General features: G+C 40.3%; 1 protein-coding gene across 11 annotated transcripts in view; it reads left to right on the top strand.

The window, feature by feature from the left end:
- The window catches only part of ZNF462 (zinc finger protein 462), a 162,225-nt gene that overhangs the window by 122,086 nt on the left and 21,530 nt on the right, over positions 1–18,609 (top strand). For all 11 annotated transcript variants that reach the window (XM_069090641.1, XM_069090637.1, XM_069090642.1 and 8 more), the window contains 2 exons: positions 4,188–4,455; positions 6,633–6,769. In XM_069090641.1, the coding sequence (XP_068946742.1) occupies positions 4,188–4,455; positions 6,633–6,769 (405 nt within the window). The remainder of the gene's footprint in view (positions 1–4,187; positions 4,456–6,632; positions 6,770–18,609) is intronic.

The following is an 18,609-nucleotide window of genomic DNA, read 5'->3' as shown; positions in this document are numbered from 1 at the left end:
TTGTCCTTAGTTTATTTATTGAGAGTAATAGATGGACCATCGAACTGAAACACGGTATTTATGCAGCATCCTCTCCAGTTCTCTTTGTCTGCCCTGTGTATTGGTAGAAATGTCTCCTGTGTGGTCTTTTTCACTGTCACACTTTCTGGTCTTTTCTTCTTCCACAAATCTTAGTTGGTTTCTGTCAAAGCGTTATGTAATTTATATTCCTTTGCTTAATATAGTTTTCTCCCTGTCTACCTATCTGCTTATTGTAGAGTTTCCTTTCTCATTGCTGACTGCAGCATAGACTTCTTTTCCTCTCATGCCACTTCTGTCTAATAATTTAACCTCTTCTACAACTATCTATCCCTTCAGCCAATACATTAACTTCAATGTTGACTGCTCTCTTGCTGCACAGATCACTAGAAGAGAATGCAGTGTTTCTCTCTGAGTGGTTTTTTTTCCTCCTTCATTCTTTGACCTTGTATCATGGGGGGTGTAGCAGCAAGCACCCCAAGCGTCCTCAGGGTTTGCAGCTACCACAGGTTCTTGGATCTGCTTTGTTAAAGGAAAGCAACTCAAAATGGGTTAACAAGCTTACTTTAATCAGTCAGACATATATCGTTTACCTTGTTCAGGAGAAATGGTCAGCACCCTGAACCTCAAATTATACAGGCATAATTATCAAGACAGAAACATCAAGTAGACAGATTTCCAAACTGTCCAACCATTACATCCATACCCAGTCAACATCTGGGTTTCCACATTCTGGGTTTTTCAAAGCCGGGGGACTCTAAACAACGGCTTCCCAGAATTCAGATCAAATCACAGAACATTTCTCAAAGTGAGTCCCAAAACAAAGCTACACATCAGGGCTTATATAGCCTTCTCCTGGCTCAGAGAATGTAACAACCTTATTGACTCACTAGCCAATCAAGAAGTATCTACTGAAAAACAAGCCTCCCACCCCAGGCTTCAGGTGCACATTAGCCTAGGGGCAGGGAAGATCTTTAAAATTTACATTCGCATTACAGGGGGCTATTTTCTGCTCTGGACCAAGACTAACTACCTGTGCTTCAGAGGTCTTGTGATTCTTCCTTGCACGTGGTCCAAATTCCTTAACTTCCTGGTGCCTCATAGTGACTGAAAAAGACATGGAGATGCCATTTGCGTGGTCATGGTTTGCAATGGTGATAGAATATTGATAGCCTTCTTCTTTAATTTGTGTGATATTCCCTTTACCACCAGTGACCTTTCTGCACTGGTCATGAGAAGACCTTCTATGTTCTAGGAGCCATAAGCAAACTAGTATCATATATCTTAGCCAGTAGAGTTTTTGTTTTTTAAACAATCCATGACCTACCTCCCAGCCCCATATACTTCCTTATTGTTTTTGTGAATAAAGTGCTAAAATCTTACATAATTCACAATCTCTAAGGGAGAAAATATGCCTTGGATCTAGAGAAGGAAAGTAAAGATCCAAAAAAAACCCAAAGACCTGTTTGTTGGGCAAGGTTATATATATGAATCATAAACTATGTGATTTGTGGATTTCTACATATTAATCTACCAATCTGAGTTTAAGGGGGAGGGAAATTTACAGCATACACACCATTGTTTCTTTGGGAGCATGACATTCTTCACTTTCTCCTAGTGTCTACCCAACAATTTTTTGTCTTTTCCCTATTTCAGAAGGTTTCATATAGTATATGAATGCCAGAGTTAAAATAGAGAGCTTGCTTCACAAGATAGCTGAAATAATATGCAATAGGCCTTGAAGAGAAAGGGAAAAAATGTGTTTAAAGTAAAAAAGTAGACTAGATTTCACTCCCCTGAAAGTCTGGTTAAGTGATTAGTAACTCTTCCAGAAGGATACAAGACACAAACCTTGATAGCCGAGTCAAAAAGAAATGACTAATCTGCCTGGCCTAGCCTCTGAATCTTAACCAAGTTTTTCTTTATGGTTTTACATAAATTAGGCACAGAGATTGAAAGTGTCAGTTGCCTAGTTCCTGAGAAGCCAAGCAAGATCCAGACTGGTTTCTCAGAGAGGGAATAACACATAGCTGACCTGCTATGGCCTCCAGGGTAAAAAAGAGGAGAAAATATTATAGGTGATGGGCAATTCAAAGGTGTTTTCAGGGTGCTGTTATCATTTGGTTTTATTTGGTTATTGGTTTAAAAAAAAAACTGAAGGTGACCAGGATCTGGACCTCACTTTGATGATGGGAATGGGCATGCAAAGTTTTCTTTGTTATACCATTTCTATTCTCCAGTGACCAGAGAGCAGCCTGAGACCCTTCTAGCAGGATAGTGTCTTTTGGAGATAGTGACAAGTCAGTGTTTAACTGACTCCTCCAGAATGTGTTAACACGAAGAAGAGAAAGGTAGTGTGTTTTGTATTTGTGTGTGTGTGTGTTAAGCAAAAACCAGTCTTGAGGGCTTAAGTAGAAAACATCTCGAACAATCCCAGAAATGGTAAACAACCCTACCATAGAAGGAATGAATGAGGAGTGAACAATTGTGGTATTGTGATCCTAACTGGGTTCATCAGGCAAGGATAGAAGAACAAAGAAAAGGAGATAAAAGAACCCGGTAAAATGAATTCACTTGTGTCATTGCTTTCTTCCTTTGTCTTCAGTATACACCTGGTAATGAACCCACGGAGGCTGAGAGATATTGTTCAAGTTTTCTTTTGTTTTATTTTTGTGTGGCAGGTTTGTTTACAATTTCCAAAGGGGTTTTTCTCAGCCCTGAGAAACAGAGGGGGAGGGGTAGAGGAGGGGGGAAAAAGGATTTTTAATATTTTGAAGACAGAAGGTATCCCCACGTTGAGGAGGCCCCTAAGCTTTTGTTTTTCTCTTCTAATAGGTTGCCAGAATGGATAGCCTTAGTTTCATCAAGTATGGGTGTTACAGAATTCCTACATGTCCTGCCTCAGGGAATCATGCTTTGGAAAATTAAGTGTCCATCAAATCAGGAGGAGGCTTGTACAGTTTCTACTCCCTTTTCCCTTTTTCCTTTCCTTATTTTTTTTTTTTTGGTGAAGGCTTTAAGAAAAGAGCCCTTTGTCTTCTCTTTCAGGGAAAGTTACACTGAAATTCATCTGTGCCATATTCATTTGTGTCATTCATTGACGACATTAGGTTTAGATAGGACAATGTTGATTAATTCTTCACTCAGTATTCAAAAAATAGTATGTTGGGAAAGGTTCGAGACTCCTTTGAAAATGTTTTTCTTCAAGATGTGCTGAGATCCATGCACATCACCCCAGCCCAACCCCCCTTCCATATCAGCTTCCTCCGTAACACCATTTTCTTGGTGTTAAAGCACCTTAAGATTTCAGATTTGTGCCTGTCATGGCTGTTTTACTCAGAGAAACGAACTTTTCAAATACCTTTCAAGGGAACTTGTTTGGAATTTCATTTTAATGGGATTTATGAATAAATCTCCATTTTAATGCTGAGTAAGCTTTAAACACCTACTCCGGGAGACGACAATTGGATTTTTATATTTTAAAATTTAAATCACTTGGCTGCAAGAGTATAGAGCATGTTTTAAAAATCTATATTGGTGAATGTCATATGCTTAAGCATTCCTGCTAAAAGCTGACTTTTTATTTGGGTGGCTCTGCTGATTCTTCTACTGCAAAGGGGGACATATTGCATCATCTGCTTCCCTTTTGGTTGGAGGTCTCTGTGTACATGATGCGGGTTTATTTATCTCACCTACAGGAGCCAGTAGTGTTCATTAGCCTGTTGCCTTACTTCGGTTTCCTTTAGAAAACAGTTTACTTTCTTCCTTTACTTTGAAAGCTTTAACCTCAGAATTTTATGTTTTTTTAAAAGATGAGTCCTCAAAGTCAGATGAAGAGACAATTTCCTCCATAACTTCTTTTCCCCCCACATTTTGGTTTTTTTAATATAAATTAGATCAAAGACTCTCGAGCCAATAAAAGTTATCTTTTTAAAAAGAGAGAGAAAGGAAAAAAAGAGAAAGGAAAGAAAGGGAGGGAAGAAGGAAGGAAGGAAGGAAGGAAGGAAGGAAGGAAGGAAGGAAGGAAGGAAGGAAGGAAGGAAGGAAGGAAGGAAGGAAGGAAGGAAGAAAGAAAGATCTGTCTCAAAGTGATGCCAAGGAGTTTTGAGCTTCAGACCTCTAGATCCTTCCCTCCACCTGGTCTAATTTTCCCCTCTGTCTCTCCACAGACTCTTCCTATTCAGAACCTCCAGATGTTCAGCAGCAGCTGAACCACTATCAGTCAGCTGCCCTGGCAAGGAACAATAACAGTGTCAGCCCCGTACCTCTTTCTGGGGCCAGTGCCGGAGCTGAACAGAAAACTGAAGCCATTCTTAACTGTGAATTTTGTGAATTCTCCTCTGGTTACATTCAGAGCATTAGGCGTCATTACCGTGACAAGCATGGAGGAAAGAAGCTCTTCAAGTGCAAAGATTGCTCCTTTTATACAGGCTTTAAGTAAGTGATGGGAAGCACAGATTTCTAAAACAAAGCTCCTGCCTTTCTCTTCGGGGGCTTTTTGCTTTGAGTCCAAAAGGCATATTCCTCCTGTACCTGAAACTTAGTAGAGGGAAAACCTTGGCAACGGAAGATGGTAATTATATTTTCGTCTTAAGGAGCCGAAGCTAGTTTTAAGAAGAATAACTCAAGTGAATGCATTGGATTGGAGGGGAAAGAAAAAGATTGTATTACAGTCATTGAATCTGAAACTTCGGATGCTTTAGCTGAGGGACAATGAGCTGGAAACTGATGTGGGTTTAATGGGAAGAAGTAGGTTGTTTTTTTTTTTTTTTGCAAAAGGGGAAATCCCTGGTCTCCACAAGTTAAGCAACATGTAGAGTGAACCTTTTGTCTATAAACACTTACTTTGTAGATGAAACATACAAGTCCTTTGGATGGAGGGGCCAGTACTGCTGAGAGAGCCATTACCCCAAAATGGCTACCCTTGCCAACATTTTATACAGCTCCCATTCCCCTCACAGAAAGGGAGTAGTAGAAGGGACCCAGTAAAATCATATAAATACAGACCCCACTACGTTCCATCTCTGTATGATAGCTGTGTGATCTTTTCCATGAGTCAGTCTCTTGGCCCCAAAAAGCAGAAGCTATGGCTTTTGATGTAATGTGTTCCAGAGTGTCTCAGCTCTAGCTATCAGGAAAATCTTTTATATCGAGCCTCCATCCCTTTTACCGTGATGGAGACCTACTTCCCCTTTGTCCTTGTGACCACCCTGTCCCAGAATCATTTAAATCCAAATTCCATATTGAGAGGTGAGAGGGTATAAGATTCATGTGCAAATATACTATGGAAGCTACAGTGGAACCAATAACTTTCCCAGTGACTTTAATTTCTATCAGGTAGTAGGAAGAAAACTGAATCTCAGACTGTGAATTTAGTACAGTTGTCTCACCACCAAGAAGCAGTGTGACCCCAGACTGAAAAGATGGGGAAAGGTAGAGGTCTAGATGAGAAGGCAAGTGACCATGACTAAACATATTATTACTTCAATGATAAGAGTTTGGTTCAGTGGAAATCATCCCTTTCCCATTGAACTCTGGATTTCACCTGTGATTGATGGGACTTCAGAGATTATTCATTTTAAAGGTTTGGGTTGTTTGTTTGTTTTTTTAAGTGGGGGTAAAGTGTGGGGAGAGCCTACAGTAAAAATCTTCCTCTGAGGTTTCATGATGGCACATCAGTGACCCAAAATTCTCAAAGGTGGTGCCAGTGGAGCTCAAGCAGTCTTCCAAGGCAGAAAAACTCTAAAGGTCTGTCCAACCACAGATTGTGTCTATCATCCAAGAACAAGTCTGCCTAACTCTAGCCACATTAGAAGAGGTCAGAGGGTCAGCCATTAGAAGATGGTTTGGTGGAGAGAGGGAGACTCTCATGGAATTGACTACTAAGGGTAAAGAAGGGTAATGATGTAAAATCATGGGTCCTTAAGAGATTGGGGTTTTTTTTTGGGGGGGGGATGAATAGGGATAATGGTGCAGAATTAATGAATGCTTGTCAAGCTGATATGTCAGTTTGCTAATTTCTCTTATTCAGATAAACTCTGTGAATGGGCATGCTTTCTAGATGTTCCCTTCCCAATCTCTCTTCCCTATGAAGAATCATGTGATCAAGGAACCATTCCAACTTTAGAAATATTCTTTCTTTGTACAGAGGAAAGATGGAAATATTTTTCTGATATCGGTTTTCAGATGGTTTTAGGCAACCTCTGATTTCCAGGGCATTTCAAGAAGCCCATATCCTTCCAAACTCAGCATGGAATGCTTGAGGGTGTAGAAACCATAAAGCTGGTAAACTTAAAAACAGGAAAGAACAAATTTATTGAATGGATGCTGTCCTTAAGTACTTTTTTATGAGTACAGTCTTAAAACTGGTGTGTACTTTGGGATGGAATTCCATGAATGGAAAGAAAGGTTTTTCACCCCTGCCATCCAGGATCATTTTCTAACTATTCCCTAATATCTTGCCTTTGGGTTGACAGAGAGAGAAAAAGAGACAGAGAGAGATCCAGGCACCTGATGCATGGGATTTTCAGGTTAGCAGAATCTGAACAGTGAAGAGATCACAGAGTCACATTTTTCTTTTCTTCCTCACCCTCCACCCCACACTTCTCTTACAGATCTGCTTTTACTATGCACGTGGAAGCTGGGCATTCCGCAGTCCCTGAGGAGGGTCCCAAAGACCTGCGTTGTCCCCTCTGCCTCTACCACACCAAATATAAACGCAATATGATTGACCACATCGTGCTGCATCGAGGTAAAACAATGACTATTTTCAGAGTTGGGGGCTGGGGTGGGGTTGGGGTACAGGGTGAAGAAGGGGAAAAAGGAAAGGATAGAAATTGAGGGAAAGGGTGATATCTAAGACCCTCAAATCAGTCTGGTTGCTGTTCAGTTGTTTTTCAGTCATGTCCAACTCTTTGTGACCCTAATGGAGGTTTTCTTGGTAAAGATATTAGAGTTATTTGCCATTTCCTCTCCAGCTCATTTTACAGATGAGGAAACTGAGACAAACAGGGTTAAGTGAGTCTAGTAGGATGTTAGGAGGTATATGAGGCTGGATTTGAACTCAGGTCTTCCTGACTCGAGGCCTGGCACTCTACCTACTGTTCCGCCTAATTGCCAGGTGGACAGTCTGGTAGTTCCCTCCAAAAGGTTCTACATAAACTTCACTTAGCTCAGCTCCCAGTCACACTCCCAGGAAGGAAATTACTATGATTTCCAGATCTGCATGAAGAAGATTCCTGAGGCAGTGATGCCTTCCTGGCACTGGTGATTGTCCCAAGCCTGCTTTAGTATTCTCCTCCAGGCCTTTCATTTATGACCAGCTACAATTGTTATTGATAAATTGAGTTTCCTCTTCATTGAAAGGAGAAGATTAAGGTCTTTTTTTTTTGAGCCAACAACTTATTCCTATTCCATCAATGTATATGTATTTTTCTTCTAATGCCTAAGAAAAGCTTTGAAGTATATGCCTTGTCAGCAGCAAAGTAAAGGATTTTCTCACTTGTTATGCACTGAGATGTCATTCAGCAGACTCAGAATCATCCTTTGGGAAGCTGGCCAGATGTCATTTCCTCAGAGTCACAGAGTACCTCAGAGAGAGGAACCCCCCCCCCATTTCTGCCAGTTACTATTTGAGGCCATTGTACCTCATATCTCTTGGAGGCCAAGAATTCCGTGATCTTTAGACCTTGGTCACAAGGTACCTGGAAGCTGCAGGTCCCAAGACAAAAACAACAACTTTGTTCTAGATTGTGGTATAATGGGACTTAGATTTTTCAAAGAATTTTTAGCTAAGAAATGAGCATACAGATTTGTCAAAAATGAATTATATATCACGAAAGAGGAATACTTAACATATATAAATATGTGATAATTGTTCCTCCGTCTAATAGTTATAGTCAGTATCTGTCTTTGGCACAATATTCACTGCCTTAAACACAAGGTCATACAGACTGCTTAGCTGATATGAGAGAGAATATGAATAGAAAATCATTGCTATGTGCCAATCACTATGCTCAAATGAGGAAACAAATTTTTGAAAAACAAAGACACAGTCCCTGCCTTCAAAAGTGTTCATAACACACACACACACACACACACACACACACATACACACACACACACACACACACACATTTGCTTTTTGGCAGGGGGAAGGCAGGGAAATTGGGGTTAAGTGACTTGCCCAAGGTCACACAGCTAGTAAGTGTTAAGTGTCTGAGGCTGGATTTGAACTCAGGTCCTCATGATTCCAGGGTCAGTGCTCTATTTACTGTGCCACCTAGCTGCCCCAAAAGCTTATATTTCCACAGAGAAAGATATGGGTGTCCAGAGAGGGGCACTTTGATCCTAAGATTCTATGAATGATGAGTTAGATTAATATCAAACCTTTTCCAGGAACAAGGGCAGAGTTGGCTATCATCATGGTTCTGTAACTTGGAGTTGGAGAGGAGGAGGGAGTGAAGGAAAAGGTGTGAACATGAAAAAAGTGAGGCTGGGCCTCTAATCCTTTGAAGCCTCCACTCCTCTCTTTAGTTCCAGGGAAAGAAAAGTGGGCAGAGGGGGATCTCAGCCAGAAAAGTGTAGTGCAGGGCAGAGTTAAACTCAAAGGTTTCCAACCAGAAGGCAGGAAAGAAGCAGGAATGCAAGATCAGGAGCAGACTCTCAGAAGGTCTGACTGAAACCAGTACAAATGCTTACTCTAATCAAATCAAGTCGGAGACTTCTAGGCTATTGCCTGCACTCAGGCCCCTGCCCTTGAAGGTGAGGTGATACAAATCTACATTAGCAGCTTTCCCAGGGAAGAAGTTAATTAGGGATGAGAGATTAGCCCTTTCATTCCGTCTATGCCTTCCCCCAATCTAGTCCATATGGTGTTTTAGAGCCAGTGTTTTGAAACCTGAGGGACAGAACCCATTCAGCGATGGAAACGTATCCCCTCAGTTCATGTCCCTTTTGGGGAATGTTTCTTTGTTTATAGGAGTTAACTGGAAGAAAAGAGGGTCTGTTTGAATTTCTTTTTTCTTACCATTCCATCCACATCCAAATAGTTAGAAAAGTTCCTTTGCCAACTCTGGCATCTCCCAGAGGAATGAGCTAGGGATACCTCATAACGCCATAGACATTTTTAGTAACTTGTCCCCCTCTTGCCGCATTTGGATCATACTGCCTTCTCTTCCTCAAAAGCATGAATGGTGATGTACTTTTCGCAAACACAGATTTTCCCTGCTTTCCTATCCAGCTCTAACAAGAGGCTAGATTTGTGCTGGCCATGACATACATCAGCTTGCAGGCTTGGAAGAGGCAGCTGTTTGAAGCCTTTCAGCTGATTCTTGGCCTCAGCTCTCCTGTTCGATGCTCATCCTTAGTCACCTAGCTGCCAGGACTCAGGCCCATGTGCTGAGGTGGCTCTGTGCCTTCTCACAGCTTGGTCAAAGTCCATTGACAGCAGATTGCTGCTGAGCAAACAGAAATAGCAAAGTCCTCATTTCTATGGGGAGAGCCCTTCTCCCATGCCCATTTTTGCTGCACTGGTAGAACCTTGTATCTTCTCCCGGATAAGCCTGAAACTTTCATTACCTGAACAGAGGTCTTTCAGCAGTGAGTAGGGACACATGGATGAATTCAACACAGATTGATTCACAGACCAACTTGGCAATTTGCGGAGACAGTTTTATATTAAAGGAGGTGTCTGGGCATGTTCAGAGCACCTTCACTGGGATTAGAAAACACATGGAAACAAATTTACCATTCAAATCTTATAAATAAATTCTTAAGAAAAAAATACTATCCTATGAGGAGCCCAAGAGGCTGTTGCAACAGACTTGGGACTCTGAAACTCTCTATAGGGCTGGAAATCTGAAACCCCAATCCCTGCATTGCTGATTTCAGTATATTTCATCCTAGCTAAGATCAGAAGTCATGATCATTACCATCTGTGTTTAGGGAATGTAAAATGCTTTGGTGTTCTCAGTCTAACTTTGGTGTGTACACCCCACCTAAAAATGGCATCTCTGTGGGAAGCTTAATTTTGGCTCAACCAAGAGACAGTGAGATTCTTTAGTACCCTCTTGGCCATTGACATTAGGGCTGAAGCTGCTAACAAAGCAACAAGATAGGATTCTTTCTGCACCTGTGCTCTCCTTGTTCTCTAGATGGATAAACATCTTTGGTCTCTAGGGCTCCCAGGGAGGGATCTTTCTAAGTGCTGGGTTAATTAAAATGTTTGAAATTCAAGGGAAGGAAAAACAGCTTGTGCACTGGCCCTGAGGTATCTAGTGATCCCTACCACTTGGTAGGACACATTCTCGATGGTTCTTTCTAAGGAATTTTTGTGTTTGTTTCAATGGGTAGCAGAAGAAAGAAAACCAACCTGGCACATGTCAAGACCGAGTGAGAATAAACTAGTGATGGTTAAAAGGAGAAGCATGAATGCATTCATTTATTTTGTGACTATTTAATGCCTGTTACATTTTAGCTCCGTGCTACATGCTATGGAAGAAACAAATGAATGAGCTCCTCCCCTCAAAGAGCTTACAGTTTGGTAGGGGATGTAATGAAGCCAAGTACACAGATAACACAGGGGAGTATGAAATACATGTTCTAAGTGAGTTACAGAGTGCTCTGGGAATCAGAGAAGTGGAGAGATTTGCTTTTAGCTTGTTGATCAGGGACATTTTCATGAAAGAGGTGACATTTTTGCTGCATCTTGGAAGAATGGGTAGGATTGTGATGGATAGAGATTATTTGAAGGGAGGTCTGTCAGTTGGAATAGTATGAAAAAAAGCATGAAGGTGGGAAAGTTCAGAACATTTATGTGTCAAATAGTTTGACTGGAACATAGGATATGTGTAAGAGAACAGTGAAGACGAGGTTGGAAAAGTAGACTGAGACCAAATCATGGGAGTCCTTGAATTAGCCATTGAAAGATTTTGAGCCAGGGAGTAACATGAGCAGACTGAGATGTTAAAAAGATTGATCTATCAGTGATCTGTAGAACTCACCACAGGGGGAAGAGAATGAAATCAGGGACCCCAGTTATGACATTACAAAAACGGTCTTAACAAGAGGTGATACAAGTCTAAGCTAGGACGGTAGTAGAAAGAAATGGAAAGGATGAGATAATTTCAAGAGATCTTGCAGAGGTTTCATTGACAGCTGGCTGGGAAGGGGGAAAGGGAAGGGGAGGGAAAAGTCAAAGATGATTCTTGCACTTGGGCCTTATATCTCCTTGCTCTTCTCATATTTACACCATTGTTGTAGTAGGAGATCCAAAGAAGGATCCAAAGAAGGAGGAAGTAAATAATCTTTTATTAGGTACCCACCATGTTCCAGGAACTGTACTAAGTTCTTTACAAATATCTCATTTGATCATTATGGCAATCCTGGGAGATACAGTCAATTAATAAGTGAAGTAAACAGCTGTGGGTCCTTCCAACTGAGGGTAGTGGCCTGAACATTATCTATCTGAAGGACCTTCTAACCTAATTCATGCCACACGTTCAACATATTCATTGGAGAAAGTGACCCGGATTTGAGTGTTTTGATCAAAGCAGAAGGATGTAAGCCTATTCACATTTCAAGGATGAAATCCATGGTGAGACTTAGGATTCACAATGTACCAGTGAATTTCCATTGGGTTCACTACACGTTTAAAATACCACTTGATACAAGTTTACTGGATCTCCCTCTTTACATACGTGATCTTGAAAATTTGTGTATAGACTGAATTTCACGAATCCTGTCCTATTTCCATTTAAATTACAATTGTGTAAATTCCAAATTCTCATTTCTAATTTATCTGCAATTGGCACTGGCACCAGCCCTTAAGTTTTTCTCTTCCCTTTGCTTGTACTCCATTTCCTCACTTGCATAGCCCCTTACGTAAGTGCACTGGGCATTCATCATTTTCACCTGATCTACAATAACAGCCTCCTCATTGGTCTCCCAGCTTGCAGTCTTTCCTTTCTCCATTTCATCTACTATAGAGCTCCTTACTAAGACACAAATTTAACTGTGTCTTTGGCCTTCTCTAGAATCTTCTGTAGTTCCTGGTCGTCTCCTCAGTCTCACGGATATATCCCCCCACAAGTTGGCTCCAGACTGCTTTTCCATACTATTTCCTATCCCTCTGCTCCCCCTACTCTTTGTTCCACAGAGAGGACTTCCTCATCTGTCTTGTCTTTCTTCTATAGGCTGCCTCTCCTGCCTGGAAAACATTCAGTTTCTCCTCTTTTCTATTTCACTTAATCTATTAAGTCTTCCCTGATTCCTGGCACTTTCTCTACCATTGGATTATCTCATATCACAAATCTCTGGGTAAATTCTATCTTTCTCCTTCCGCCCCACCCTACCCCACCCCCCAAGTAAACTGGAAGCCCCTTGAGGACAGAGTGTTTCATGTTTACCTTTATATTCATACCAAACACAGTGTCTTGCACTTAGGATACACTTGATAAATATTTAATTGAATTTAAAGTACCTATTGATTATATTATGATATGACGGGAACAAATATTTAACTTAATTAGGAGAATTCATTATTTAAAGGTCTCTGGCAGATGGAATCCATTTACAGAGGAATAATAATTTTATATTTAGGTTGTGAGTGTTTGCAAAGCACTTCATTGACAACAAACCTGTAAAATAGGCAGGACCAACATCACTATTCCTTTCTTACAGATCAAGAAACTGAGGCCTGACAAGACCTTGTCCCAGGTCAGAGAGTTGATAAATATCAAAGGCAGGAGTTGAACTCCCATCTACTAATTCTAAACAGTTCAGTTTTACTCTTCTATACTGTTGTCACTCTTCAAGGATCCTTGATTTCATTCATTTAGGTGGTCCCATTATTGATGTAGATTATAACCCCTCATTTTAGGAGACAGTCTTCATGAATTAATTATCAAACAAACAAAAGTTATCTCATCACCATTTAGTAACCAGCCTTCCCTATATTTGTTCCTTAATCAACAAAGTACATCTTGTAACTTAACCTTTACTTGTGCTTTCTGGGAATTTGAGCTGGGAGGAACCTTAGCTTTTTGTCTAGTCTACCTCCCAGATCATCTTATAGATAAGGAGACTGGCCAGAGGAAGTTAAATTTCTTACCCAAGTTTGTACAGGTAGTGAGGAACAGCTGGAATTTGAGTCCACATTCTCTGACTCCAAATGCAGAGCTCTTTGTACTATACCAGAGGCTCTCTAGGTGGGTCAGACCCACCAGAGCTTGCACTCAGCTCTCATGGCCTTGGGGAACCCAGAGTCACTTTCATGTCATGGTGACAAACTGAAAGGAGACTTTAGATGAGGTTATAGTGGGGATCATCACCACTAATTTATCTGTTTCAGTATCAAATTTTCCTAAAGTAGGGTACAACTGTACTGAGTATTTATTCTCGGCCTTTAATTTTGCTCAATGAGATTATATGTTCCAGTCCAACCTACCAAAATACTTTGGTCTGCTCACTTTGGACACATTGCTTCCAACTCATGCCAATACTGAGGGTGGTTAGTTGTCTAGTGGCAAGCATCAGGAATTACCTATGTCTAAGGGCTGTTGTTGGCTTTTGTGTTTTGATGTGTTGTTGCTGTTGGGGTTTTTTCCCCCCTTAATGGCTTGCATTACTTCATTCTTTCCTACTTGTTTGGCTGAACCCAGGGAATGGGTGGACCCTTGGTTTGGCAAAAAGAAAGATTTATGCCTCTGCAATAGTAATTTGCATACAAAGTTTGCTGGAGTGAATGAATTCCAAATCTGGTCCTGCTTCATTTAGACTTGGCACATCCTGGAGAGGAAGCCCTTGTATGTTGTGGTCTTTCTTTCAGGAAGAATTTTTACTTGGTAATTCTGGACTCCACAGTGATGTGGCTTCTTACCGATTCGAGCAGCAACCAGCCCCTCTGTAGTTGTAACGCTGCAGATGTTTTGATACAGTGCTGTAACAGGCTTTTCATCACACTCCTCAACTCCATTACGTCTTTGCACAAATGCTTTAGTGTGTGGCTCCAACTGGCTTTCCTCAGAGGGCTTTTTTTTTTCTCTTTGGTTTTATGTCCCATGACAGTACCCAGAACCTTTTGAGTAGGAGGAGATGAGAGTCATAATTCATCATGTAGTTGAACCAGCGAAATAATAATATTATTGCAACCAACCTTGTCCAGTAAACCAGGTTAGGATGACTATTATCCAGACCTTGTTTCCTTTCTCAAGTTAATTTTGAGGGGTGTGAAGGCAAAAGAGACCCAAAAGGGCTGCTGTCCCTTCTGAAACCTGAAGCAGGGAGACAGGTCACCTTTCAGTCCACAAGTATAAATATCCATCTCCCCTCCCCTCGCTTTTTATGCTGTTTACTCACCTCCAATATGAATAAGCCTATTCACTGAGAACACTGTCTGTAATTTCCCTAGCCTGTCAGATTACTTGGGTGTTTCATCTTGGTTATTTCCCTTACATTTTTAAAAGGAAGAAAAGCTCAGCTTGTATAAAGCTGTATTTCCATAATGTCCCCCAAAAGTGACCACATGGCAAACATATTAGGGTCCTAATGGGAAGCCTTCATTTTCAGAATAAATAAGGGAGAAAAATTACTTTGTGTGTTAAAACAAGACACTTTGGGGACAACTTAAATATAAATTATTCTTTAAAAAATCTGTACTCTTTGTGGTCCTAAAAGATTGAAGATAAACACCTTGTAAATACTTATGTTAAAAACTGGTCATTCATCATCCACTTATTTCCATCATGGTGTAAGGGAAAAAGACACCAACCTAAATTAAGAGGTCATGGTTCTAGTTCCACTGTAATCACTTTGTTATTTGGGCTAATTCATGAGAGTCAGTATGAAATAATAATAATAATGAAAACAGGTAGCATTTATATGGCTCTTTTAAGGTTTGCAAAGTGATTTACATTTATTATCTCATTGGGAGGTAGGTGCTATGATCATCTCCCCTTTTGAGAGGAGGAAACTTGAGGGCTGAGAAGTTAATACAGCTATTAAATTTCTGAGGCAGGTTAGAACTCAGCTTTCCCTAATTCCAAGGCCAACTCTGTAACCACTCACTCCTGGCAATGGAATCAGATGCACTACTACTTAGAAGCTCTGAGATGTTGGGCAAGTCATAGGTCAGTTTTCTGGGCCTCAGTTTACTCAATAATAAAATAAGGAAGTGGGATCAGATGATCATTGAGATCTCTTTCAGCTGGGGATCATTTAACTTCCCTGTATCTTACTTTCATCATCTCTAATAGGGATAAATACAAACCTTACCTAATACAGAGGGATTGAAATAAGTTAGAAAGAACTTTGAAAAGTAGAAAGTGCTATACAAATGTAGGACAACATTATTGCCATTATCATTTTTATTATGTTTTGTGTGATAACGTAGACATGCATAGTGAACACTAGAAATTATATAGACTTAACTGCCCAAAATGATGAGCTGATTGCAAAGGGGACCCATTATGGAAGGTTGAGAGACTTAGGATCATTTATTGTGAAGAAGAGAACATTAAGGGGAGAGATGCAGTGGCTTGACCACTATTTTGAAGATACATGAGATAAGAGGATGTAATATGGAAAACTAGTTGTTGTCTTTCTCTACTGAGACAGAAGTAGAGATAATGAACTAAAATAGAAATAATACAAAATAAAAGGATTTAGAGCTAGAAAAGGCCTTACAGATCTCTTGTAAGGCCTTTTCTAGCTCTAAATCCTTTTATCATGCAGTTAGCTGACCATGTTACACTAACACTGAATTCTCAGAGCTCTGCATTACAGTTTGAACCAGAGTTTGAAACTAGGCTGTTAGCTTCTTCCCTGCTCTGAGCTCCTGGTCTGTAAATCAGTGGTGTTCTGCAACTAGATCAGCAGTTTTCTAACTTGTGGTGCTCAGGAATGCCTTTATACCCTTTTTTTTTTTCTTTTAAAGCTATCGGGATTAAGTAACTTGCTCAAGGTTACACAGCCAGTTATTTCTGGGTGTGGTGCTAAGTATCTGAGCCCGGATTTGTTCCCCAGGTCATCCCGACACTGGGACCGGTGGTCTTACTCGCTGTGCTACCTGGCTGCCCCAGAATGCCTTTATACTCTTAAAGATTATTGAGGATCTTTTCTAAAGAGCTATTGTTTATGTGTTTTTGACATTAGATTAGAATATTGCCATATTCTACATTAAAATGTCTTATAATAATGATTATTATTATTGCAAAAATCACTTTGACCTTTTGAACCCCCTGGGGTCCCTAGACCACACTCTGATATTTCCTAGACTGATGATCTCTAAGGTTTCCTCTAGTACCAGATCCCATGATCATATTTAAAATCCCAGTTTAAACCCAGGTTTCTTGTATAGTTTTTGTTTGTTAATAAGAAATCTTAAAGCTAGACAATGGAAAGGCTCTCCAGTGTACATTTTTTCCACAAAAATGCCTTTGACGACTAGCTCATTTTACGGAACGTTTTGGATGATTGTAATTTTATGGATGATTGATCTTCATTGGTTTATGTAAAAATAATCATCATAATAATAGTAGTAAGAGCTAGCATTTATATAGCATTGATTATCTGCCAGGCACTATGCTAAGCGCTTTACAATTACTACCTCACTGGATCCTCACAGGGACCCTGGGAGGTAGATATTATTATTATTATTATTCCCATTTTCCAGATGAGAAAACTGAGGCCAACAAGGTTAAGTGACTTGACCGGACCATACTGTTCACAAGTATCTGAGGTTCTCCCTGCCGTATATCTATGATATAGATGTGTGGTTGTAAATGAATATACATGTGGATACTAGTACATAACCCATGAATATACACACATCTATCTGTCTGTCTGGCTAGCTCTGTCTAAATGAGAGGCAATGTGTGTATATGTGTGTCTTTATATACACATACATATATACATATGTCAGTGTGTGCTTATACAATGCAATATATGCACATATATACACATACATACACACATGTACACATGCATACATGTATACACAAATCCTTATGAATTTCTCAATTTGGAGGGTTTTATATGAAGCATGTGTAAACACTGTGGGTAGATAGTGTATATAGCTATGTGTACATATAGTCATGCATACACTGTACAAATACACACACATGTGAATGCTGTATATGCATAAGCTATTGTAGATAGAAGACTATCCTATGGTGTACAGACAATAAATTGTACCTGGGAATGCCATCAAGACTGCATGCCGTTGTTCCTGTGCCCAGCGTCTCCCTGGCCAATTAACAAAAGTACTCCATGACTCCCAGGACTGGGCCGTGCCATGCAGTAAGAACTTAAATGTGATCTGTCGGGTGGGGGAACCCCTCTAAAATCTTTCAACAACCAAGAGAAGATGGGTAGCACTGAGTCAGCACAGGAAATAGCAACGCTCTGAGAGTGTCGCCACTCCACGATTCACAGAATAAAAGGTATCCGACGCTTCCTGTGACTTAATAATACACTACCGTTCCTAAATCATGTAAATATATGTTTTCTGAGTCCATTTGTAAACTTTCATCTACTTCTAAAATCCAGACACAGCAGGAAAACTTGTGCTATATTTGAGCCTTACATAAATAGCACAGATTTTAATTTTATCCCAGTTATGGATATCTGGCTTGTATGCTAACACTTCAGGCAGACTGGTGTGAAATTTAATTTGAACAGTTAAACACAAGGGTGAGGGAGTGCAAAATCAACAAGGCACATTCATCTCTAGCTTTATAGCATTTGGTGTGTTAACAGGGAAACCCACCCAAATCCCCCACTTTTTTTCCCAAACTTTTGACAATCAGATTACAGATTGTCAGAAGGCAATCAGATCAAGATTCTCCCACGCATACTTCTCCACACACACTTTAAAGTATCTTATTTGCAACCATTTTATCAGAGTGATCTACTTAGTTGAATGTTGCATATTATTGAATAAAATATTCAAGGTTTCTTCGTTTCTCAGCCAGGACATAACTGGTTAATCAGAGAAGGGACGGTTAATCTGAATATCTAATAGAGGACAGTAGTCATGGGGTGAGAAGTTTCAGTCATAGAACCTTCTCACACCCAACATGCTAGGATGATCTTTGATTGACCAGCCAGGTGGCTCAATGGATAGAGTGCAGGGCCTGGAGTCAGGAAGACCTGAGTTCAAGTTCTAGCCTCAAAACTTACTAGCTGTGTGACCCTGGGCAAGTCACTTAACCCCATTTGCCTCAGTTTCCTCATCTATAAAATGAGCTACAAAAGGAAATGGCAAACCACTCCATTATCTTTGGCAGAAAAACCCCAGATGGGGTCTTGAAGAGTCAGATATGATTTATTCTGTTGCTGCCTCAGTTTTCTCAATTATAAAGCAGGGGATAATAATAGCACTAGCCTTCCAGGGTTGTGAGAAGATAAAATTAGAAAATATTTGTGAAGCACATTGTAAACCTTAAAAGGGAGAGGGGAGAGAGGAGATAAGCATTTATGTAAAACCAACTATGCCAAAAACTTTATATGTGTGTATGTGTATAATACACATGTGTATATGTATGTGTATTATATGTGTGTGTATATGTGGGATGTGTGTGTAAATATTGG

Source organism: Petaurus breviceps, unplaced genomic scaffold (assembly GCF_028583685.1).
Source record: "Petaurus breviceps papuanus isolate PSGF00001 unplaced genomic scaffold, PetGlider_PUasm1.0 187, whole genome shotgun sequence".
Taxonomy (NCBI): Eukaryota; Metazoa; Chordata; class Mammalia; order Diprotodontia; family Petauridae; genus Petaurus; species Petaurus breviceps.
The sequence above is the reverse complement of the archived record's forward strand: the minus strand, read 5'-3'. Positions and strand labels throughout refer to the sequence as shown.